Raw genomic sequence first — 25,188 nt, 5'->3', positions numbered from 1 at the left:
AAGAGAGAGAAAAAGAGAGAAAGAAAGAAAGAGTTTACATTTATATAGCACCTTGAATGACCTCAGGACATCCCAAAATGTTTTGCAGCCAATGAAGTACTTTTGAAGTGAAGTTACTGTTGTAATTCAGGAAATGGGACAGCTAATTTGTGCGCAGCAAGCTCCCACAAACAGCAATATGATAATGGTCGGGTAATCTGCGGATAATGAGCAAAACAGGAAAATACAGCCTGGCCTGCCAACCCTCATTTATCTTGTTTATATTTCATTCTCATTTATCTTTCAAAGCTTTCAGGTTGGTAAGCTTTAATTAGTAAGGGATCAGTGCTAGGTCTTCAACTATTTACAATCTATATCAATGATTTGGATGAAGGGACTGAACGTTATGGTAGCTAAATTTTCCGATAACATCAAGGTAGGTAGGAGAGTAAGTTGTCAAGAAGAGGTAAAGAGTCTACAAAGGGAAATAGACAAGTTAAGTGAGTGGCCAAAAATTTGGCAGATTGAGTATAATGTGGCAAAATGTGAAGTAGTCCAGGAAGGATAGAAAAGCAGCATATTATTAAACAGAGGGAGATTGCAGAACTTGGTGGTACAGAGGGATCTGGGTGTCCTGGTACATGAATCACAAAAGGTTAGTGTGCAGGTACAGCAAGTGATTAGGAAGGCAATTGGAATGTTGGAGTTTATTGCAAGGGGAATGGAATATAAAAGTAAGGAAGTTTTACTGCAGGTGTACAGGGCCTTGGTGAGACCACATCTGGAATACAGTGCACAGTTTTGGTCTCCTCATTTGAAAAAGGAGGTAACTGCATTAGAAGCAGTTCAGAGAAGGTTCACTCGAATCATTCCTGGGATGGAGGGGTTATCTTATGAAGAAAGGTTGGACAGATTGGGCCTATACCCATTGGAGTTTAGAAGAATGAGAGGTGATCTTATTGAAACATATAAGATCCTGAGGGGACTTGACAGGGTGGATAGAGGGAGGAGATTTTTTTTCTTTCTGATGGTCATTAGTCTGTGGAATTCTTTTCCCCAGAACGCAGTGGAGGCTGGGTCATTGAATTTATTCAGGGCAGAGTTAGGCAAATCTTTGATGAACATGGGAGATAAGGGTTAAGGGGGGCAGACAGGAAAGTGAAGTTGAGACCACAACCAGGTCAACCATGACCTTATCGAATGGCACAGCACACTCAAAGAGCCAAATAGCCTACTTCTACTCTTAAGTCTTATGTTCCTATGTCCTATATTGTTATGTAATTCTGTGCAATTTGGAATGAAATTAACTCCTTTCAGTTTTAAACTGAGTTTGTGATCTGTCTCACTCTATTTATGTGCACAGACTGAAGCTCCCCACTTGTCAAAGACTGATTAAGAATATTTGAGGCCCACCTGGACATCAAGTGCACTTGAGGCCCCTCCACATTTCCCCCAGAGTAGACCCCTGCACAACTGCCCAATCCATTAAAACCACAAAGTGTTTTACTATACAGAGTTTATTTTAACTAGATTTCTGGCTAAGCCTCAGGGATTAGAGTGTTTAATTATGAGGACAGTTTGCATAAACTTGGCCTGTATACCCTTGAGTTTAGAAGATTGATGAGTGATCTTACAAAGATGTTTAAAATGTGAAAAGGATTCAACTATTGATTTGGAGAAACTATTTCCTCTGGTGGGGAGAACAAAGGGAAATTATCTTAAAATTAGAGCCATGTCATTCAGGAGTGAAATCACAAAACACTTTTTCATGCACAAGGGACCAGTAGTAGAAATCTGAAACTCTCTCCCAAGTGACTGTGGATGCTGCGATACAATTGGAGCTTTTGAGACAGATCAACAGATTTTTCTTCAGCAAAATGTCAAGGGGTATGGTGCAAAAGTGGGTAAATGGAATTGAGGTGTGGGTTAGCCATGATCTAACTGAATGCCAGAGCAGGCTCAAGAGGCTGAAGGATCTACTCCTCTGCCTGATGTTCTGATATTTGGAAATGAGCTTGTGTTAATCTGTACCCTTTTTGTGGATGTGTGTGAATTTTTGCACAGGAATGTTGCATGAATGTGTGAAGCATTCACATATGAACTTCACTGACTGGAAGTTCTAATCTCAAATCTCAGTCCTTACAGTTGACTGGTGTGACCAGGGTGAGACTGCAGAATGCAGCAGGACCTGAATTTCAGGCTGACCCACAGCTCCAACACTGGGCCTTAAAGAAAGAGCATTTTAAAGTCTGTGTGAGTGTTTCAAAGCAAGGAGTCAATCAAATACACTTCACAAAAGGGAGAGATCACAAAAGAAACACAGAATCACACAGTGCAGAAGAGGCCCTTCGGCCCATCAAGTCTGCACCGACATGTGAGAAACACCTGACCTACCTACCTAATCCCATTTACCAGCACTTGGCCCATAGCCTTGAATGTTATGATGTGCCAACTGCTCATCCAGGTACTTTTTAAAGGATGTGAGGCAACTGCCTCCACCAACCTCCCAGGCAGCGCACTCCAGACCGTCACCACCCTCTGGGTAAAAAAGTTTTTCCTCACATCCCCCCTAAACCTCCTGCCCCTCACCTTGAACTTATGTCCCCTCGTGACTGAGCCTTCAACTAAGGGGAACAGCTGCTCCCTATCCATCCTGTCCATGCCCCTCATAATCTTGTACACCTCGATCAGGTCGCCCCTCAGTCTTCTCTGCTCCAACAAAAACAACCCAAGTCTATCCAACCTCTCTTCATAACTTAAATGTTTCATCCCAGGCAACATCCTGGTGAATATCCTCTGCACCCCCTCCAGTGCAATCACACCCTTTCTATAATGTGGCGACCAGAACTGCACACAGTACTCCAGCTGTGGCCTCACCAAGGTTCTATACAACTCCCATATGACCTCCCTACTTTTGTAATCTATGCCTCGATTGATAAATGTCACATATGCACAGCTGAGGAAAGTCCATTCTGTGTAACTTAACCCTTTAACCAAGCAGGAAGTCTTCACAGGGTCACCATCACAGTGTTCCATTTGTACTGGAATGACTTTAAGTATTTTTGTCTCTGTTAATTCACCCAGAATGGCTGCTTCATATTGAAAACAGGCGGCTCAGTGAGGGCTAGTTAAGAATAAAAAGAGCTTGGATTTCTAAATGCCTTTTATATCCTCAGGATGGTTCAAACCCAAGAAGCACATGTGAAGTAAAGTCACTGTTGTAGTTCAAGGAAATGCAGCAGCCAATTTGCACAGTGAGTTCCCACAAACAGCAATGTGATAACAACCAAATTATGTGTTTGAGTTGAGACAAATATTGAGCACAACAGTAGGAAAACACATCTCCTCTGCTCCAAATAATGCCATGGAGTATTTCATAGCTAAGTGAAATGGCAGAAAGGACCTCAGTTTTAGAGATGGGGCCTTAACTTAATGTCCTCATCCAAAGGACTGAAGGTTTGACACTGCAGCACTCCAATAGTACTGCACTGAAGTGTCAGCCTAGATTTTGGCCCAGAACTTTTGTTCCCTGGTGGGGTACCCACAAGAATTGCCAGGGGTCCCCCCCACCCACTGGAAGTCCCCACTTAAGAACTGCCTGGGAATTGCCCGGGAAGTTTAAACTTCCAATGGGCAATTACCCAGCACTGGGAACCAGCCGATACTCCCTTTTCAATCGGATGATTCTGACTCTCTTAGCAGAATAGTTACCCAGGAAGGATTAAAACCACTTCTAACTCTTGGGTAGCTGTGGTATTAACACCATCCCGATCCCCCAACTAGCCCCCCATCCTCCCCGACAGCTACCTGACACCACACCCCCCAGACCACCCAATCTTCCCAACTACCCCCCAACACCTGACTGTCACCCAACTCCTCAAACCACCACCCTAACCTCTTGCCCACTTACCTTACACAGTTAACGTTTCTCTTGCCAATGTAACTGGGACCTTTAAACTTACCAGGCTTGCCGCAGCTAGTGCTGTTGCTGCTGCCCTGCATTGCTAGGCCTTCAGAGCTGCTGCACTGCACATTTCTCACCAGGCCTGGGTTGGAAGATTGGGTGAGAAATAGCCGGTCAGCTCCCGACTTGGGTAAGTAAGAAGGAGCAGCGTGCCAATCCAACAATGATCCACACTCCATGGAAGTTCTGAACCTTCGTGTTCTAGGCTCTGGAGTAACTTAAACCTATGACCCGCATGTCAGAGGCACAAATGCTACAAACTGAGCTACAACTGACCTGGACAACAGGACATCTGACAGGATAATGTTCAGAAACTCAATTGTTTTCCAAACAGAGAGCTTTGCCCTCTTTGAGCCAGATCATTAGTCTCCAGCTCCCGCCCCTACATACTCACTCGTGACTCAGTGGGTCACGCACTGTACCACGTGCTGTTGAGCCAGAAGATGGCTCCCAATTCATTCCTTGGTATCAGAGCTGGGAAATAAATCACCTGGGCTTCCATTCCTGAACTTTAGGAGCTACTGGAGAGGTGTATGTGTGTGACAGGTCAAAACAAGGTCAGACTCAGGGGAATAACCTGTCAAAGCTCGCTTTGCAGTTAGAAAATGAAAATTGGTCAATTAGTTGCAGAATGATGGGTTCTTAATATCAATCAGACTGAAGCCTAGATTCAGCTTATAGGCTGAAAATAGGAGGGGAAAATTTATAATATATGTGGTCACCCTCTCAAGCCCAATTAGCCTAGATTGGAAGAGATGGTGGTGTAGTGACCATGTTACTGAACTAGTAATCCAGAGGGCCAGACTAATGACCTGGGGGCAAGGGTTCAAATCCCAACACAGCAGCTGATGGAATTCAAACTCCGTTAATAAATCTGGAATTGAAAGCTAGGCTCAGTAATGGTGACCATGAAATTATCATCGATTGTCATAAAGAAAAACCCATCTGGTTTGCTAATGTCCTTTAGAGAAGGAAATCTGCCATCCTTACCTGGCCTGGCCTACACGTGACTCCAGATCTGTGGTAAAATGGTTTACTCTTAACTGCCCTTTGAAATAGCCAAGCAAGCCATTCAGTTCAAGGGTAATTAGGGATGGGCAGTTGCCCATTGCCAGCGATGCCCCCATAAAAGCCAAAGCTTCTTGATTTTCCTGAGCACCTATAGCCAGGCAAGAAACTTGGTGCTTTCTCATTTTCTTTCATACGCTGTACAGATATTGGTGGCCTCTGACAAGGTCCCATTCATTGTCCATCCAGTCTCCCTGAGCAGCTGTTGAGGTAATGTTTGTTTTTACAGCTGAGTGGTTTACCTCATTTAGGGTCCATATGCAGAAGTCACTAAAAGCTCGTGGGCAGGTAAATAAAACTAACTTTTCAGGCTGATGGAATGTTGGCCTTTATCTCAAAGGGGTGAAAGTTGAGTTACATAAAGCTCTGACCAGTCTCCCATCAGGAGTACTGTGTTCAGTTCTCCGTACTGCTCCTCAGGATGGATACATTGGCCTTGGAGGGGGTGCAGCTCAGGCTCACCAGAATGATTCTGAGGGCTAAAGCTGTTAAATTATGAAGACAGGTTGCGTATAGACTGGTGTATTCTCTTGAATGTAGAAGGTTACGGGGTAATCTATCTGAGATGTTGAAGATAATTAAAGGATTTAACAGGGTTGATGGAGGGGAAGCTACTTCCTCCAGTGAGGTGTCCTGAACAAGGAAGCATAACGTTAAAGTTAGTGCTCAGCCTTTCAAGGGTGATGGCAGGAAACACTTCTTTTCACAAAGAGTCATGGAAATCTGGAACTCTCTTCCCCAATAACCTGCTTAGCCTGGGGGGGACAATTGAAAATTTCACAACTAAGATTGATAAATGTTTGTTAGGGAAGGACATTCAGGGTTAAGCAGGTAGATGGATACAGATCAACTATGAACTAACTGAATGACACTCAGTCTTGAGGGGCTGAATGGCCTCCTCCTGTTCCTAAGTGCCTATCTAAAGAGTCATTAAGGGTTAGCCCGAACCAGTTAGGAGTGCCAGGTTCATTTCCATCAGCGAAGGTGAGGTTTTGACCTTGGGCAATCCAGCCAGTTTCATGGTCAGTTGTCCAGTGATGGGAGACTGAGGTCCTTGCGCCAGTTCCTCATATTCATATTGCTAACTGAGCAGTCTAATCCTGCCTGTTAAAATAAGGAAGCTGAATTTTGCATCATAAATACAGGGGCTGATGAATGGACACAAAACTCCAGAAATCCAAAGGAAATGTTATCTTGATTACGTCTTTGTAAAGTGCCTTGTGACATTTAAGGCACTGTAAAAATGCTAGATGTTGCTGCTGTACAAAAGAGACAGTAATATAAAAGCACTTTAAAAGGATCAGGTTGATTGGAATGCTTTAAATCTCTTAACAATCCCTAACAATGGCCCAAAGCGAGTCTCAGTGAACCAGGCTAAGGGAAACCAGACAGAAAGGTACATGTAGATTCAGATCTCTCCTTTCTTGCTTCAGTTGTCTCCTAATCCAAAAAAATGCCAAGTATGGCAGCAGTCTTTACTGCCAAATTCACCACACCCATACTCGAATATCATCTGCTGGCATGTTGGGATCTGGTAAAAGGTATTAAATATTCAAATTAAACATTAATCCAGGATCCTGCCTGCCTGTTTGGGTTGATGTTAAAGATTTCTTTCTATTGTTTGAAGAAGAGCCCAACCTTCCTCCTTCAACCAATACCACCGAGAAACAGAGAAACTAGTACTTTTTTCTGTCTGTGGCATATTGTTGTTTTCCAAATGGCAGCAGTATTTGCTCATGGAACAACAATCACTTCACTTTAAAGTAATGTATGTGGTATGCCTTAGGATCTTCCTGCGTTTTTAATATGTGGTCTCTTTCTCTCTTTTGTATATATTCATTCTAGGGTTCTGGGCATCACTGGCAAGGCCAACATTTATTGTCCATCCCTGGTTGCCCTGAGAAGGTGGTGGTGGGCTTTCCTCATGAACTATTACTGTGGTTTAAAATAGCTGAGTGGCTTGCTAGGCAGCTAAGAGTTAATCACATTGGCATGGGATTGGAAGTCAGATTAGGTAACGATGACAGATTTCCTTCTGAAAGGATATTAGTAATGGACTTGATGGCAAATTGTTGACCTGGTTAAGAGAGAGTAGGGATAATGGGCAGATACTCTAATTGGCAGGATGTGATTGGCAGGATGGTACACTGCATGGACCTGTGTTGGGGCCTCAACCATTCATAGTATTTATCAACAACTCAGATGATCAAATAGAAAACCACATGTCCAACTTTACTGACAACACAAAGATGGGTGGCAATGGAAGCAGAAACATAAAATTACTAAGAGATATCAATAGGTTAATTGAGTGGATAAAATGTGGCAAATGGATTTCAATCTAGGCAAATGCGAGGTCATCCACTTTGAGTCTAAAAGGATAGAACAAGAGTATGAAAATAACCTTCTTCTGGAGTGGTCTGCCTGAAGTCAAGTCCTTTGGTGATTATTTGCTGAACTACAGCAAAGTACTTTGATTTTTACTATGGGGCAGGGTGAGGAGGGAGGCCCCAAGTCTACCACAGCCAGAACCGAGATTGAACTCTATGCTGTTGGGGTTAATCTGACTCACATGACAGCTGTCAACTGAACTAACCTGCCCTTCCCCACCAGACCAAAAAATATACTCATCTCATAATAACTGAACACCAAAAAGAGCATGTGTTCCAATTCAGGGTGTCAGTTCTATTCGCCAGAAAGGTAAATGGTGCAATTCCTACCCCTGGTCATGATCAGCACAAATATGCACAGGAGGTTAATAGCAATAGAATATTCAGCAACTTGTAATTTAGCCCAACTCAGTGTACAAGAGGGCAGGGGAAAGATGTAAATTATGTGGATAGGTTCCATAAGCTAGACAGCATTCTCTTAAGTATAGAACATTAAGGGTTTGAGCTTGAATTGGCAGGATGTGATTAGTGGTGTACCCTTGGATTCTGTACTGGGGCCTCAACTTTTCTCTGTGTTTACGGTGACTGAGATAGGGAAATAGTGAGCCATATTTTGTGTTTGCTAATGATACTAAATTAGATGCCATGGAAAATAGTGTGATGGGAATGGAAAGCTGCAGAAGGACATTGATAGATTGGGTGAGTGGGAAAAGCTGTAACAGATGGAGTTTAATGTGGAAAAGTGAGGTCATCCTGTTTAGACATAAGGAAGATAAAGTATTTTCTATGGTAGGAAGGTAGGAAATGGGGATGAGCAGAGAGATTTGGGGCCACAAAAACCACTAAAAACTACTGGGCAGGTACGAAAAGATAATTTGCCTTTATGTTAAAAGTTTTGAAATACAAAGGGGTGTAAGTTCTGTTGCAGCTGTTGCAGTACAAAGTTCTGGTTAGATCACATCTGGAGGACTTTATTCAGTCTGGGCGCCGCACATCGGGAAGGATATTGGCCTTGGAGAGGGTGAAGCAGATGGATTCGAAAAATACTGGAAGAGTTAATTATGAAAAACAGATAGTATAGACTAGGTTTATATTCCTTTGATTATGGAAGATTAATGAGTGATATAATTGAAATCTTATAATCATTAAAGGATTTGATAGAATAGAAAGATATTATTCCCGCTTGAGGGAGAGTTTGGCCATTCATTGTTGGTGTCAGGAATCATTCCTCCACACAAGAGTTGTGGAAATCTAGAACTCTCTCCCAAAAACCTGTTGAGGCTGGGGGTCATTTGAAAATTTCAAAACTGAGATTGTTTTTTTTTGCTAAGCAAGAGTATGAACTATTCTTAAACCAAGGGAGCCAGATGGAGCTCGGACACAGGTCAGCCATGATCTAATGGAATAGTGAGCGGTACAGGCTCAAAGGGGCTGAATGGCCTCCTCGTGTTCCTATATTCTGACCTACAACAGTTTACCAGCCTCTAACTACATTTAACTCACATCTTTCTCTGGACTAAAGCAGAAAGGCCAGCTTATGAGTGAGCTGTTGAAAATTTTCTACCAAATGAAGTGGGCAAAAAAGACCTGACATTTGTAATAAAAGTATATAATTTCCCCTGAGCTCTGTGTCTCACAATGTGGACATTTTACTTATTAAGGTTTTCAATTATCTTTTATCATCAGCTGCAGAACATCAGAACGAGCCCAGATCTGGCACCTTACCCTTGCCTTGACCCCAACTCCCTTTGGCCAGCATTAGATTTGGCAGCAGTTGACTAAACTTAGTAGAAATCTGTAAACCAGACAATGCAGATGTGCGTTAGTTGACCCGGCCCTCCTAGCATTGCTCACAATATGTTTAGGATCCGTGGCATGACGGTGTTGCTTATGTATGTCAAATCTGGCCTGTCCTTAAACCGGAGAAAATGGCAGTTAAAATGGCTCTGAGCTACCCGCTCTGGGGATGGTAAGATCCCGCCATCTGCAATTCTAGCCTGCACAACTGAGCAGGCATCAGGGACACCGCCACTCCCCCACCCTGAATGCAGGTGGCATCTTCTTTAAGATGAATGCAGGTCTTCATGAGGTCATCAGGACTCAACTACATTGAGGACTGAGTGGGGAAGCTCACTGCCATCTCCCTAGGACAGAGGAGCACTGGCCCCGAGAGATGCTGAAACATGGGTAAGTGATTTTCCTTCCTTTCTGAGGCCAGGAGGGGCCGGAGTTCCTTCTGGGTGGGTGAATGAAGATGGCTCAAACAGTTTGCCTCATCCATAATTATCTTGTGATCGTGGGGAAGTCGCAAGCCTAGAATCTGCAGATATGGTCGGGTTGCATGTTTCCGTCACTTCACCCTCAGTGTGGCGATGCTCTTTGCACATGCATCTTAATGGAGTCTGGGCTACAAGGTGGCTTTTGTGAAATGTAACACAGTTGCTTGGCTCAGAATGTCAGACCTCAGTGGAATACTCTATTTAACTAATGGGGATAGGGCGGGAAAGCGGAGTTGAGGTACACAATCAGCCATGACCTTACTAAATGGCAGAGCGGGCTCAAGGGACCACGTGGCCCACCCTTGCTCCTAATTCAGATGATCTTTCGCTCTTATAAATGTTGATCTTTTTTGCACTCGTCACTAAACACTGAATAAAAGAATGCACTTACTTCTGCGGACAGAACGAGGCTGTATGTGGTGTCCGGATTCAACGGTGTGAGATGGCACTTCCTGTAAAACACAAACCTTGTTTTATACTAAACTCTGTTTACCACAGACACTCTGAATAGTTTAGTTGCATGTTTGTGAATGCAACCTTTTCTGTAGAAACTCCCATTAGTAATTGGTCTGTAATTGAACTGAGGGTACACTTATTTATATAATATTTTTTATTTGTTCATGGGATGTGGGCATAACGGGCAACACCAGCATTTATTGCCCATCCCTAAATGCCTTTGAGAAGGTGGTGGTGAGCTGTCCTCTTGAACCGCTGCAGTCCATGTGGTGGAGGTACACCCACAGTGCAGTTAAGGAGGGAGTTCCAGGATTTTGACCCAGCGACAGTGAAGGAACAGTGATTTGTTCCAAGTCAGGATGGTGTGTGACGTGGGGTTGACTTTGCAGGTGGGCATGTTCCCATGCATCTGCTGCCCTTGTAATTCGAGGTGGTAGAGGTAACAGATTTGGGAAATGCTATTGAAGGAGGATTGGTGAGTTGCTGCACTGCATCTCGTAGATAGTACAGACTGTTGCCACTGTGCATCGGTGGTGGAGGGAATGAGTGTTTAAGGTGATGGCTGGGGTGCCAATCAACTAGGCTGCTTTGTCCTGGATGGTTGGGGTAAATGTTAGGTGGTAGTGTTTCCAGTTTGGATGCAATTGAGAAATTGCATTCAAATCACACTCGAAATTGCACTGGTTAGGTTACCATTCAAATTTGCAATAACATTAATTTACATAATCACAAACATAAAATCTTCCATGAATTGCTGCAATTGTGCACCATGATATAATGCAATTGTTTCCTTTTTCACATAAAAAGTGTTGTTTGTTGCATTTAGGGATAATAACCTGGTGCAGTTTTATTATTACAGCTGAAAATGGGATAATCAGCAAAAACCAGCACTTTTAATAAGACTGTCCAGTCCTCTACCTGTTAAGTTAAGTGTGCAAAGAAAAATGAAATAAAAGCACATCATTCTTTCTTAACGCCTCCATGGTTTTTCTCCCAAGTTGCTCCCAGCAGAGGTTTCCCTTTAATACCTGAAGACTCCAGGACAGCCTTAGAGTGTTGGCAACCCTGGTCTGTACCTGTGCTGTGATACTGAGACCTACAGACACAGTTTGAATCCCTGGTCTTTTTTTTTTAGTTGTTTACAGGATGTGGGTGTCGCTGGCCAGGTTGGCATTTATTGCCCATCTCTAATAACCCTTGAGAAAGTGGTGGTCTTGAGCTGCCTTCTTGAACCGTTGAAATCCATGCGGAGAAGCTGGTTCTGTTCCCCCCTGGGAAGAGAAGGTTGAGAGGAGATTTGACAGAGACATTCAAAATCATGAGATCTCTGGACAGAGTAGATAGAGAGAAACTGTTCCTATTAGCAGAAGGGGTGAGAACAAGAGTACACTGATACAAGGTGAATGGCAAAATAATCAACAGCGACGTGAGGAATCATTTTTCTACGAGTGAGGATCTGGAATGCAATGCCTGAGAGTGTGCTGGAGGCAGATTCAACCATTGTTTTCATTAGAGAATTGGACCATTATCTGAAGAAAAAAACATTGCAGGGCTACAGGGAGAAGGGCTGTTGAAGGGGACTAGTTGATTTGTTCTTGCAGAGAGACAACATAGACAGGATGGCCAAATGAGCTCCTTTTGTGCAGTAACCATTCTCTGATAAGAACATAGGAATAGAAGGGGGGTCTTGAACCTCTCAAGGCTGTTCTGTTGTTAACTTTCATCATGGGTTGATCTGTATTTTAACCCTACTCCCACACCTTGACACAGTAACAGCTAATACCATGGCGTAACAAAAACCTATCAATATAAAAGCAAAAAATGCGGATGCTGGAAATCCAAAACAAAAACAAAAATACCTGGAAAAACTCAGCAGGTCTGGCAGCGTCTGTGGAGAGGAGCACAGTTAACGTTTCGAGTCCAAATGACCCTTCAACAGAAAATCCTATCAATCTCAGTTCTGAACTTTTCAAATGCCCGAGCTTCTGTAACTTTTGGAGAAGAGAGTTCCAGATTTCCACTTACCTTTGTGTGAAGAAATGTTTCCTGACATCCCCCCTGAATGGCCTGGCTCTAAGTTGAAAATTATTCGCCCTTGTTCTGACTGCGCCGTCAAGAGGAAAAAGTTTTCTCTCTACCCTATCAAATCCTTTAACTATTATAACATCTCAATTAGATTATCCATAATCTTTTATACTCAAGTGTATGTAGCTTAGTCTATAAAAATCTATCTTCATAATTTAACCCTTTTAGCCCTGGTATCAGTCTGGTGAATCTTCCAAGGTATATGGTGCTCAGGACTGAATGCAGCACTAGAACTCTGTACAGCTGTAACATAACTTCCAACCTTTTGTATTCCAACCTTCTTGACATATAGGGCACAGATACAGCTGTGGAGAGCAATGGCGTAGTGATATTATCACTGGACTAGTGTTCCAGGGACGCAGGGTAATGCTCTGGGGACCTGAGGGTAGATGGGGAAATTTGAATTCAATAAGAATCCTTAAAAAAGAAGTCTGAGTCTGATGATGACCATGAAACCATTACCAATTGTCACAAAAACCCATCTGGTTCACTCATGCCCTTTAGGGAAGGAAATCTGCCATCCTTACCTGCTCTGGCCTACATGTGACTCCAGACCCACAGCAATGTGGTTGACTCTTAAATGCCCTCTGAACAAGGACAATTGGGGATGGGCAATAAATGCTGGCCTAGCCAGCGATGCCCACATCCCATGAACGAATTTTTAAAAAAATGATGCACTGCAATTTTTCAGTTTCAGAGGGGACCTTATTGATGACTAAATGGTAGAAAGAAGGATGGTGAACCTGAACGCAAAACAACGGCAAGGTTTTGCTGGAACCGGGGAATCAGTTTGATTTTTCTGCTCACCCTTTAGTTTGAAATATGTTTGCACTGTAACATTGCTGGAAGTGTGAACTGATAAAGGGGCAGGAAAGACAACAGGACATTTGGGACCCCAATGAATAATGGGACCAACACTCTATCTCCTTAAGCAATGAGATTTAAGGTAGAGAGAGGATCAGGAATGACTGAGAAGCAGGGTGAATTAGAGGCAATGAAGAATCATATTAGACTCAAAACATTAATTCTGTTTCTCTCACCACAGATAATGCCAGACATGTTGAGTTTTTTCAGCTTTTTCTGTTTATATTTCAGATTTCCAGCATCTGCAGTATTTTGCTTTTATCGAATTAGAGGCAAAATAGTTACAGGAAGAGAAATTAAGAATGGAAATGAAATAATGTATTCAGTGAAATAAAAAAGATAGAAAGGAAAATTAAGGAAAAAAAAATGACAATTTTCAATTTTAAAAATCCCTAAGAATAATTTACTGTTTGTAGGAATGAGGCTCAACTTTTTAAATTGTACCCTTTCTGGGCTGGAACAATTGAATGGCGTTGCAGGAGATAAATCTCATCATTAATAGGGTATTTTCACTGCTACATGCCGGGTCTAACTTTCTGCCACGAGGTTCAGTTGTTTTAAGAGCATAAATACAGAAGTTTCTTCAAATTCACGAGGATATTGAGCTCTTGTTTTGGGGAGACTAACAGAGGAGCAGCATGAATTATCCAGCAACTGTGGAACTCGTGTGTATCTCTTCCTCACCATAAATTGCTAGATTATTTACATATGAGTAACGGTATGGATATTAAATTGACTGGTATTATCCCAGCAAATTCTGCCCCAATACTTTCAGATACGTCAGAGCAACTAAATAAGCAGGGGTTCTAGAGTAAAGGGTTAACTTTAATAATAGCTACTGAGCATATGTGAAAGAAGCTATGTCACCGTGATGTCATTCGTTGAGAGAGAGGACTGAGAAGCATCTTGGAGAGTAGCTCCAGCTATGTCTTGGTCTTGTTTAACCTTTGTAAATAGTTAGTATGTAAATAAATGTGTTTTCAACAAAAGACCATTGCCTCTAGCGAGGTCTCTTCCAGAGTAAGAAGCTAATGAATCCTGAGATAAACCCACGATAACTGATGGTGGCAGCAGTGACTACACCCACAGAGGAACATAAGAAAACAGTGGGAAAAGCCTCAAGTGAAGCTCAGTAACAGTGCAGCTCAGTGGGTGAAGGACTTTGAGGCCAACCCAGCAACCACACTGGAGACGACAAAATAACGAGGGCAGCCCAGCGACTGGCAACACCAGCAGCATAGGAAAAGACAACCTCAAATCAAGGTGACACAGGGCTACCACTTTCAAAATATAGAGGACCCCAGACAGACTGATCAATGCCAAAATTGGTGAAGATGTTTTACCCGGCATCGCAAAGCCTCAGGTCTTGCTGGTAAAGAGAACAAAGATCAGGGTAAGCACTTTGTTATACGCTGTTGGGAGCATGGCAGTTGACATGCTTGCCAGACAGTGGGTGAATAAAGAGACAGCCTCCTACAAGGATGTCATCAGGGCCTTTAACTCATACTTCATAAAAATATTGTAATTGAGGGAGCGCAGTCAAAACAGGGTGAAGGGATTGACTCATTCATCAATGGATTGTATCACCTAGCCAAAAATTGTGAGTATGGAACATTAAAAGACGACCTGATCAGAGATCGAATAGTCATTAGCATTTTAGATGAGAATTTTTCTGACTCCATACAATCTCTGGAAGATTTAAATTTAAACAAAGCTGTAGAACTGGCAGACAAGCCAAAGAGTGGAGGCAGAATAAGGCTTTCGTTAGAGATGCGAGGGAAATTTCCCAAAGAACAGCCAGATAAAGTCGTTCAATTTGTGGGTTATAAAACTGAAAATCCAGCAAGGCAGTAAACAGGGAAACGCCCTGAAAAGATGCCAACCATCATTTTCCAATGTCCCTGCTATGGTGAGAAAAAGGGCCACAGGTGGGAAAATGTCCTGCCCGGCTTGCTCAGTTACATGGCTGTGTCAAGTTAGGCCATTTTAAAGTGGTCTGCCATGCCAGGGAATCTGTGTTTACAGAAGGAGAAATCTGCTAAAGGAACCTCTATTCAAGAAATTCAAGACTTTGACAACCAGGAAATCATCTTCCTAGGAGAAATAAAGGATAATAAAACCCAGCATTGGACTGCTGATACTGATGTAAATGGACATCTGACCAAATTCAAGCTAGATACAGGAGCTGGTGTCTTAGTGTTATCTGACAGGGTTTCATGGCTGAATAAAGTGAAACTGCAACCGTCCTCTATTTAACTGCAAGGACCTAAGGAGGAGAAGATCTTCCACTTCTCTTTAGGGACAGGCTAGAAGAAGTGGGAACAGGATACATCAAGACTGATGTCGACCACCCACAAGATGATAACCTAAGCCTTAATTTGCTCTTTCAGAGAAGAGTGCAAGAGAATGAAGCCACCTCAAAGGTAGGGGATCTGTTTGGAAGAAGAGGTCCTGGATCTTATTACACTCTTTGACTCCACTGCCAATGATCATGAAGTCCTTGTTTTCTCTTTTGAGGAGAATTACTCTTTTGTTGAGGAAGGTAATGAAGAGGTGAATTTGTCTACTTATTCCACTGAACCCACCAAAGACATGCAACAACAATTGCTTGTAGCCAGCAAAAAGTTATCCAGGGAGAATGAGATGCTGAACTCCAAGTTGGATCAAACCAATAGTGAAAGTTCTGAGATTATTAATCCATTCAAATGTAAGATGGAGCCTACACGTGGATCTCATCAGCAAGCCATTAAAGCACTCAAGCTTTCTTTCAGTAAAGAAGCAGAGACCCCAACTACATAGCTTCTACATCTGAAAAGTACCTTAGAAAAACCTAAAGTCGAGCATCAAATGGAACCTGAAAATATTAAAATTAAGCATGAGTTGGAGGAGTCTAACTACCTGAAAGAGAAGGCTAAGCTCCAAGCCCAGCTGTTAGCAGTCACACAGCACTACCAAGCCATAGAGAGGGATTTACTCATTAGAAATTGTGCAACAAAAGAAATATTGCAGTGCAGGAGTGTATAAATGCTGTATCATATCTAAGGAAATGGCTACAGTACCAGAGGAAAGAGTTGACTACAGAGCAACTATTCAACCAAGTACTGACTCTAGCAGTCTTCTCTATTACTACTGAGACTCTTGTAGTACAAATACCAGACAATGAAGTTGAATTTGCAAGCAAGTCGGCAGACCAGAGTACCTCACAGGAACCTCCTATAGATCCCAGTCCTGAAGTTGATATCATTGTTGATGATTGTGCAATCCTGCTTTTTGCAGCTGACCCTGTGATTCCACTGTCTATAGCGGAGCAGCCTCACGCTGAAGCTAGCATGGAAGTTATATCACTACCTACGGAAAGAGAAATTCTTACCCTAAGAGTAATAGGGAAGTCCTCCTTTCCTTTCTAGCAGTGTCTTCAAGATATTCTTTGTTCTTCTTTTCGTCTATTGAATGTTTCTCTTGTCATCATAGCAGCTGTGAATGATACAGCTGAGAAGTTCTTCCTAGGAGTTGAATGTGCTTCATTTTGTCAAGCCGGCGCTTTCGCCTTTCTCCAGCGTGCAACACAGAAGAAACTGAGTGTGAAAATTTCAGCTCTTTGTCTTCCTTTTCAAGGGAAGTGATCTTTCAAGTCCTGAAGGGTTCTCTCTTGAATCGGTTTTTCCTTTACATTCAGGTCATGGTAAGAGTCACAGCCCAGGAGCCAGCTGCTTTGGAAGCTGCTATCCCACTCAACCAACGTGCTTACCTTCCAAGGAGAGGATAAGGGAACGTCCTACACGTCATTGAAGAGAGCCGGGTACACAGTTGTGGATTGACACCTTTGGCGAAAGTGACTTCAGGGAGTGGGGGGTGAGGAGTAGGAATTGGATGGAAACTGTAAGTAGTACATAAGGTTAACAGTTTGTGAGAAGAGTGAACTTGGGGAGAGATGTAGAGTAAAGGGTTAACTCTAATAATAGCTTCTGAGCAAGTGTATAAGGAGCTATGTCACAGTGATGTCATTCACTGAGACAAGATGGCTGAGAAACATCTTAAAGTGTAGCTCCAGCTGGGTCTTGGTCTTGTTTAACCTTTGTAAATAGTTAGTATCAAAATAAATGTGTTTCCAACAAAAGACCATTGCCTCCAGCAAGGCCTCTTCTAGAGTAAGAAGCTTAACGAATCCTGAGATAAAACCATGATAACAGAGGGGTGTGTTCAGGGTCGTGAAGAACAAATCTAGAACAGATGTAAAGAAGCATTTACACAGAGAGTAATCAAGCACAGGAATGGACACGCAGAAAGATGATTGAGTCAAGGACAGTCGACAAGTTAAAACATGTTGGGTGATATTATGGGAAGGTGGTTCCTTAGAAGAATTGGGCCGCTTGGACTGAAGACCCCCCCTTCATCCTAAGGCATCTTGTGACTCTTCCATCCTTTTTGCTTTATCCTTTTCTCTACAGGGATATAAAGCAGTCCCATCCCAGCTGTGAATTCAAGTCAATACCTTACAAGGCCTATTTGTGTATGGACCTGACAGTAGCTCTGTTTTCAGGCACTGTGTTTCAATAGGAATGCTGTACACGTTGCTAATAGCATGAAGATTGATTCAGCAGACTCCACGTTCAAAGTCAGTCACCAGCGACTGTCCATACCAGCTCCCTGATGACAAAATAGGTAGAAATTATAATAAAGGAAGAAAAGTGTGCTTATGACAGATATCAGGTAGAAAATACAATTGAGAATCAAGCTGAGTGAGGAAAGTTCAGAGTGGAAATGAAAAAGCCAATAAGAGAAGCAAAGAGGGAGTATGAAAAGAGACTGGCAGCTAACAAAAAGCCAAAGTGTTCTATAGGCATATAAGGAGCAAAAAGGTGGTTAAAGGAGGAGTAGGGCTGATTAGGGACCCAAAAAGGGATTTACACATGGAGACAGGAGTATGGTTGAGGTGTTGAATAAATACCTTGCATCTGTCTTTACCAAGGATGAAGATTCTACCCAGGCCATTAACCAAGATTAATGGTGAAAGGGGAGGTAATTTGGACACTAGAGGGTTTAAAATTGAAAAGGAAGAGATATTAGATAGGCTGCTGTACTTAAAGTGAACAAGGCACTGGGACCAGGTGAGAAGCATCCAAGGGTACGAGGGAAGTAAGATTGGAAATAGCAGAGGCACTGACCATTATTTTTCTGTCATCCTTAGACTCAGGGGTGGTGCCAGAGAGCTGGAGAATTGCAAATCTTACACCCTTCTTCAAAGAAAGGGTGTAAAGATAAGCCCAACAACTACAGGGCAGTTAGTTTAACTTCAGTGATGAGAAACTTGTAGAAACAATAATTCAGGACAAAATTAATATTCACATGGACAAATACAAGTTAATTAAAGAAAGCCGGCATGGCTTTCTTCAGGCAAAATCATGTTTAGCTAACTTGCTGGAGTTTTTGGAAGAGGTAACAAAGAAGGCTGATGAGGGCAACATTGTTGATGTATTGTACATGGATTTCCAAAAGGCATTTGATACAGTACCATACAACAGACTTGTAAGAAAAGTTATAGCTCATGGAATAAAAGGGACAGTAGCAACATGGATACGAAATTGACTGGGTGACAGGAAACAGAGAATTTTGGTTAATGGATGTTTTTTGGGCAGGAGAATGTTTTGTAGTGGAGCTCCCTAGGGACTCTTGTTTCTCCTGATATATATTAGTGCCCTAGACCTTGGTGTACAGGGCACAATTTCAAAATTTGCAGAAAATATGAAACTTGGAAGCATTGTAAACTGTGAGGGGAGTAGAACTTCAAAAGGACTTAGACAAGTTAGTGGAATGGGCAGATTGGTGGCAGTTGAAGTTCAATGCAGAGAAATGTGAGGTGATGCATTTTGGTGGGAAGAACATGGGGAGATTAAAATAAAGTGTACAATTCTAGAGGAGGTGCAGGAGCAGAGGGACCTGGGTGTATATGTGCATAAATTATTGAAGGTGGCTGTACAGGTTGAGAGAGCAGTTAATATAGCATACATTATCCTAGGCTTTATTAATAGGGGCAGAGCACCAGAGCAAGGAGGTTATGTTAAACTTGTATAAGACATTAGTTTGGCCTCAGCTGGGGTATTGTGTCCAGTTCTGGGTGCCGCAATTTAGGAAGGATGTAAAGGCATTGAAGAGAGTGCAGAAGAGGTTTATAAGGATGGTTCCAGGGATGAGGAACTTCAGTTATGAAGATATATTTGAGAAGTTAGGACTGTTTCCATTGAAGAAGAGAAGGTTGAGACGGGATATGATAGGGGTATTCAAAATAGTGAGGTCTCTGGACAGAATAAGTAGGGAGAAACTGTTCCCACTCATGAAAGGATTGAGAATGCGAGGGCACAGACTTAAAATATTTGGCAAAAGAATCAAAAGTGATATGAGAAAGAACTTTTTCACACAGTGAGTGGTTAAGGTCTGGCATGCACTGCCTGAGATTGTGGTGAAGGTAGATTCAATTGAGGCATTCAAAATGGAATTAGACTGTAATTTGAAAAGGAAGAATATGCAGGCTTATGGGAAGAAGGCAGGAGAATGGCACTAAGTGAAACACTCATTCGGAGAGTCAGTGCAGACATGATGGACCAAATGGCCTCCTTCTGCACTGTGATGTGTCTGTGATATCACAACAAACATACAAGCTACTGAATCACAAAATGGTTTAAATGAAGAGTGTTCCTGTGGTTCTGTTATTCTATTGATTTTCATTATTTTTTCTCAGGGTATGGGTGATACTGGCAATGCCACAATTATTGTCCTTACAGCTATTTCAGAGGGTAATAAGATCCCAATGGCAAACACCAATGCAGATTAATAGGTGACGTATGACCATGAATCATTAGGATATCTCATTTCTGTGTGTGGCGACTTGATACCAAGCGCTTACAGAATAGCAGCCGCTGAACTTTGAACAAATTCTCTGTGAAACACACTGAGGCACTTGTGAACAATGTGGTAAGGCTCTGAATAAAGACAAGTACTTTCTTTCTTTCCAATTGCATGGATGTTTTGATTACATCAAAGAGCCTCGTGCAGGAGCATGAGGCGGCCTGTCAATGCCACAAAACATTATTTTCTGTTGGCTCTCTCTGTGGCTCAATGACTCTTATTTATATCAAAGCTTCAGTTGCTTCCCTATGCCATTCAGCTCAGTGCTGTTCATGTAAACCCATCTGTAACAGATTGTTCATCTTTTACCTCGGCTATTGAACCAATCACTGAACTGTGGCTATAGGAGCAGCTGGTCAGAGGCTGGGAATTCTGCAGCAGGTAACTCACCTCCTGGCTCCACAAACCCTGTCCACCATCTACAAGACCAAATCAGAAGTGTGATGGAATACTCTCCACTTGCCTGCATGTCTGCCACTCCAACAACACTCAAGAAACTCGACACCATCCAGGACAAAACAGCCCACTTGATTGGCACCCCATCCATCACCTTCAACATTCACTCCCTCCACCATCGACGCACAGTGGCAGCAGTGTGTACCGTCTACAAGGTGCACTACAGCAACTCACCAAGGCTCCTTCAACAGCACCTTCCAAACACATGATCGCTATCACCTAGAAGGACAAGGACAGCAGATGTATGGGAACACCACCACCTGCAAGTTTCCCGCCCAAGCCACACACTATCCTGACTTGGAAATATATCACCGTTCCTTCACTGTCACTGGGTCAAAATCCTGGAACTCCTTCCCTAACAGCACTGTGGGTGTACCTGCACCACATTGACCGCAGCGGTTCAAGAAGGCAGCTCAAAGGCAATTAGGGATGGGCAATAAATGCCGGCCTAGCCAGCGATGCCTATATTCTATTAAAGAAAAAAACAGCCGCAAGATCTGGCAGCTAATAATGCTTAATGGTTTCTAATCACCTGCCCTGCCCTTGCAGCCATTGTATACCATAGCCAAATCTACAGAAATGTGAATCCTTGTCCCTCTCTGCATTTATTTTACTGAACTGAACTCCCTCCTGTATTATGCAGGCATCAATTTGACATTTTTTATCTTACAAAGAGCTCCACCATCCAGGTAGTCTTGCTCCATGGGTCATTGAGACAACCATTAGCTGACCAGCTAAGCCTAGACCTGAATCAGTTGGAGTGGTGACAGAGATAGTAGCCTGTGATGTGTTTGGGAACTGATATTGGTCCTGTTTCCTGTTCTGGGTTGTTGTCCAGTGACTTTTGCAGGAGGAATGTGTGTGTCTATGTGTGGAATTCTGGAAAAGAGCTTGCCTGTGATAGACACAGTCAAATAACTCATCAGCCCTGGCAACCCGTGGTCACACGTGAAACATAGGCCACTTGAGTGAAGGGCTGACTCGGGAATAGCCCCTCAAAAACAGTCAACACCTTCAGTCATGGAGGAAAACAGAAGGCTATTCAAAAAGAAAAAGAGAATTCCAGTGACACTTACAATTAGAAGGCCTAAGGCATAATTAATGATATCTTCATAAATAGTCATTTGGTAGTATAGAACTTAGCTGAAAAAAGAGACATTTTTGCCAAAGCTGCTCATCTTTCACCCATCAGGATAATTCGAGAAAAAATACCAATACCCAGGGGAAACAACAATTTATATTGTGTAAGAGACTGTTGATTGGTTGGCAAGTGGACTCTGGTTGAGGCATTGTCATGGAGAATGCAGCAGTAGATGGTGACTGACAGTTAACTGCCAAGCATTGTTTGAAATTTAAACCAGGCAGCTTTTCGTCTTGCACACATCAGGACAATTCGCAACACATTATCCTGGGGAATAAACCAGCGAGTGGCTGTCACTTATTTTGTTTCGCTGAAACAGACGCAATGTGAAGACATGTTCTTTCTGTCTGCAAAGAACAGGGCCCTGTGTATTAATATATGTAGCTTCCAGTACATGCTTCTTATACAGTATGAATATAGTGTTTCCCCTGACATTGGAGTTTTCTTGCGAATTGTCCTGATAAGTGTAAGATGAAAAGCTTCAACAAAAAGTTGTTTTTCAGTGATATCTTTACGATTAGAATGTTTCTTCCAGAGAACGAGTTTGCTTTACAAGGAACTTTCTCCCAGTTGATTTTCCTTCATTTTGGTTAGTCAGTAACCAATCAGGCATTTGCATTTTACATAATGGCTATTTCATTGGCCAATTCAAAGCTTGATCAACCAATCAGAGAGGTAGGTTTTGTTTTTTGTGTAGGTTTGGATCCCCTGCATCAGATTCTGGCCGCAGCCTTTCTTAATTCCATTTACCCACCATGTTTGACGTCACATACCTCAACAAATATTCTCGGGAAACGACCCCTTTTCCCATTTTTCTCTCCTTCCCACCAGCCTTCCTCTTCTGTGCACTTTGAATTCTTTATGATATCCCCAATCTGGAGAGTCAGCTCATCGTCCTCCTGGGTCCCAAAGCAGCTGACAGCAATAAGTTCTACTAAGACCAACAAAAGAGAAACAAGGAGAGTCAGAAAGGAAACAAGTACAGAAGGCCGATGACTGAGCATGCAAAAACAGACCGGAGTTAGACTGGCTGGTGCACTGCATGTTGTCCAGGTGTAAAGTTTGCACACCCTGATTCCTATATTCCATCACCATTTCACACTACCTCCCCTGCATTCTCACCTAGTACCCAAACAATCTGCAGGGAGATGAAAAAATAGAGAAATATCTTCTGGCCAATTTAGGAAACAGATTCATAGAGTTACTGTATACAGTGCAGAAGAAGGCCATTTGGCCCTTTGTGCCTAAGCTGGTTCTTTGAAAGAACTATTAGTCCTATTCCTCTGCTTACCGCTCCCTCCCCCCCACCTCAGAGCTTTGTAAATATTTCCTCTCTAAGTGTTTATTCAATCCTCCATTGAAAGTTATCCTTGAATCTGCTTCCACTGTCCTTTCAGGCAGCATATTCCAGATCATAACAACTTGCTGTGTAAAAATTTCTCCCAATTTTCCCACTGTCTCTCCTGGTTATCTGTGTCTTCCGGTTATCAACCCTCCTGTCAATAGAAACAGCGTCACCTTATTTAATCCAATAAAATTCTTCATTACTTTGAATGCCTCTACTAAATCCTGGGAAATTCCTCAACAACCAAGTTCCAGGAGATTGTGGTGATTAGCAGACGCATTCCCCACTACTCAACTGCCTTCTCACATACGTAATGATGTTGGTCACTCACATAACCCGTCCGACCTTTTGAATATTTACAGTGGATCCAAACTCGTAAGAAAATAGTAACAAGAGTAGGCCATTCAGCCCTTCAAGCCCATTCCCCTTTTTAGCTACATCATGGATGGCCTGTATCTTAACTTCAACTACCCGCTTTGATTCCATAACCTTTAGCAGTCTTGTCTAACAAACTTCTTACCATTTCAGTTTTGACATTTTCAATTGACCCCACAGTCTCAATAGCTTTTCTGAGGAGAGAATTCTAGATTTCCATTACCCTTTGTGTGAAGAAGTGATTCCTTATATTGCCCCTGAATAGTCAGCCAAGCTCTGATTTTAAGATTGTCCCCCGCACTCCCCCTGCCCCAACCCCACACCCCTGTTCTGAACTCTCCTACCAGAGGAAATATTTTCTCTCTGTCTTTCCTATCAAATCCCTTAATCATCTTGAACACCTCAACACTGCTTATTCTTCTATACACAAGGAAACACAAGCCTGGTCTATGCAACCTCCTCACAATGTAACTCTTCTAGATAAGGTGGCATTCTGGTGACTCTGTGCTACACCCCCTCCAAGGCCAATATATCCTTCCTGAGGTGCGGTACCCAGATTGATCAGGCAGGGTCTGACCGAGCTCTCTCCAGCTGAAATGTAACTTCCGCACCTTATTTGTATCCAGCCCTCTTGACATAAAGGCCAACATTCCAGTCATCTTTTTAATTAGTCGTTGTACCTCTCCACTAGCTTTAGTATTTTCTGTTCATCCACAGTTCCTAGCTCCTCGCCATTTAGAAAATATTCAGAACTTTCATGGGTCCAAAGTGGGCAACCTTACATTTTGCCCACTCACTTAATCCACCAATGTTCCTTAATAACTTTCTGTTCCCATCCACAATATTTACTGTGCCACCGAACTTACTGTTGTGAACAAACTTCCTCTATCTAAGTAATTTAGCAACATAATGAAAACTTGATGTCATAGTACAAATCCCAGGGGGGTCACCACAAGCCATAACTTGCCAATTTGAGTAAATACCCATTATCTGTCTGCCTCCTACATTTTAACCAATTCCCTATCCAACAACAATAGGTTGCCTCCAATTTCATGCACCCTCATTTCTGTTAACAAGCAGGACCTTAATGAAAGCTTTCTGGAAGTCTATATAAATAACACCCAAAGACATTCCCTTACCTAGCACTCCTCAAAAAAAAATCAACCAGGTTCATTAGACATCACTTGCTCGTTACAATTCCACTTGGACTCTCTGATCAGTTCACATTCAGCTTGCGGAGAGGTGATGGCGTAGTGGTATTGTCACTGGGCTGGTATTCTAGAGACCCAGGGTAATATTCTGGGGATTTGGATTCACATCCCATAATGGCAGATGGTGAAATTTGAATAAAAATCTGTTATTAAAAGCCTGATGATGACCATGAAACCATTGCCGATTGTTGTAAAAACCCATCTGGTTCACTAAGGAAATCTGCTGTCCTTACTTGGTCTGGCTTACATGTGACTCCAGACCTACAGCAATGTGGTTGACCCTTAAATGCAAGGGCAATAAATGCTGGCCCAGCCAGTGACGCCCACATCCCAAGAACGAATTTAAAAAAATACTCAGTGACTCAGTCCCTAATAACCGATTATAGTAACTCACTGGAGAAACTACCACTTGTCCTAAATGTTTTTGACTCTCTGCATATAGAATAACCACATAGAATAACTTCATACCACACATATGTACCTCAGACGCATGTTCCCTGGTTCCCCTTCCAACCTATTTAGCTCAAATAGTCAATCCAAATGGATTGACTCTACTCATCGCATTACTTTAAATACCACAATCAAACCTCCACAAAGTGTGCACTTTATCTTTGTGTTAAAAAGCCTCAGCTCTCTAAGTCTGGTAAATGAGATCATTTAGATTATCAATTGAAT

General features: G+C 42.5%; 1 protein-coding gene across 5 annotated transcripts in view; it reads right to left on the bottom strand.

The window, feature by feature from the left end:
• Positions 1–25,188, bottom strand: part of sh3d21 (SH3 domain containing 21) — a 97,961-nt gene that overhangs the window by 71,875 nt on the left and 898 nt on the right. For 4 of the 5 annotated variants that reach the window (XM_078566938.1, XM_078566939.1, XM_078566942.1 and 1 more), the window contains exons 2-3: positions 22,356–22,516; positions 10,069–10,129 (exon numbers count right to left, since the gene is read on the bottom strand). In XM_078566938.1, coding sequence (XP_078423064.1) covers positions 10,069–10,129; positions 22,356–22,516 — 222 coding nt within the window. The remainder of the gene's footprint in view (positions 1–10,068; positions 10,130–22,355; positions 22,517–25,188) is intronic. The other variant, XM_078566940.1, reaches the window with a different exon arrangement.

This window comes from Cetorhinus maximus, chromosome 21, assembly GCF_964194155.1.
Source record: "Cetorhinus maximus chromosome 21, sCetMax3.hap1.1, whole genome shotgun sequence".
Taxonomy (NCBI): domain Eukaryota; kingdom Metazoa; phylum Chordata; class Chondrichthyes; order Lamniformes; family Cetorhinidae; genus Cetorhinus; species Cetorhinus maximus.
Note: the sequence above shows the minus strand (reverse complement) of the source record. Positions and strands in the feature narration are given on the sequence as shown.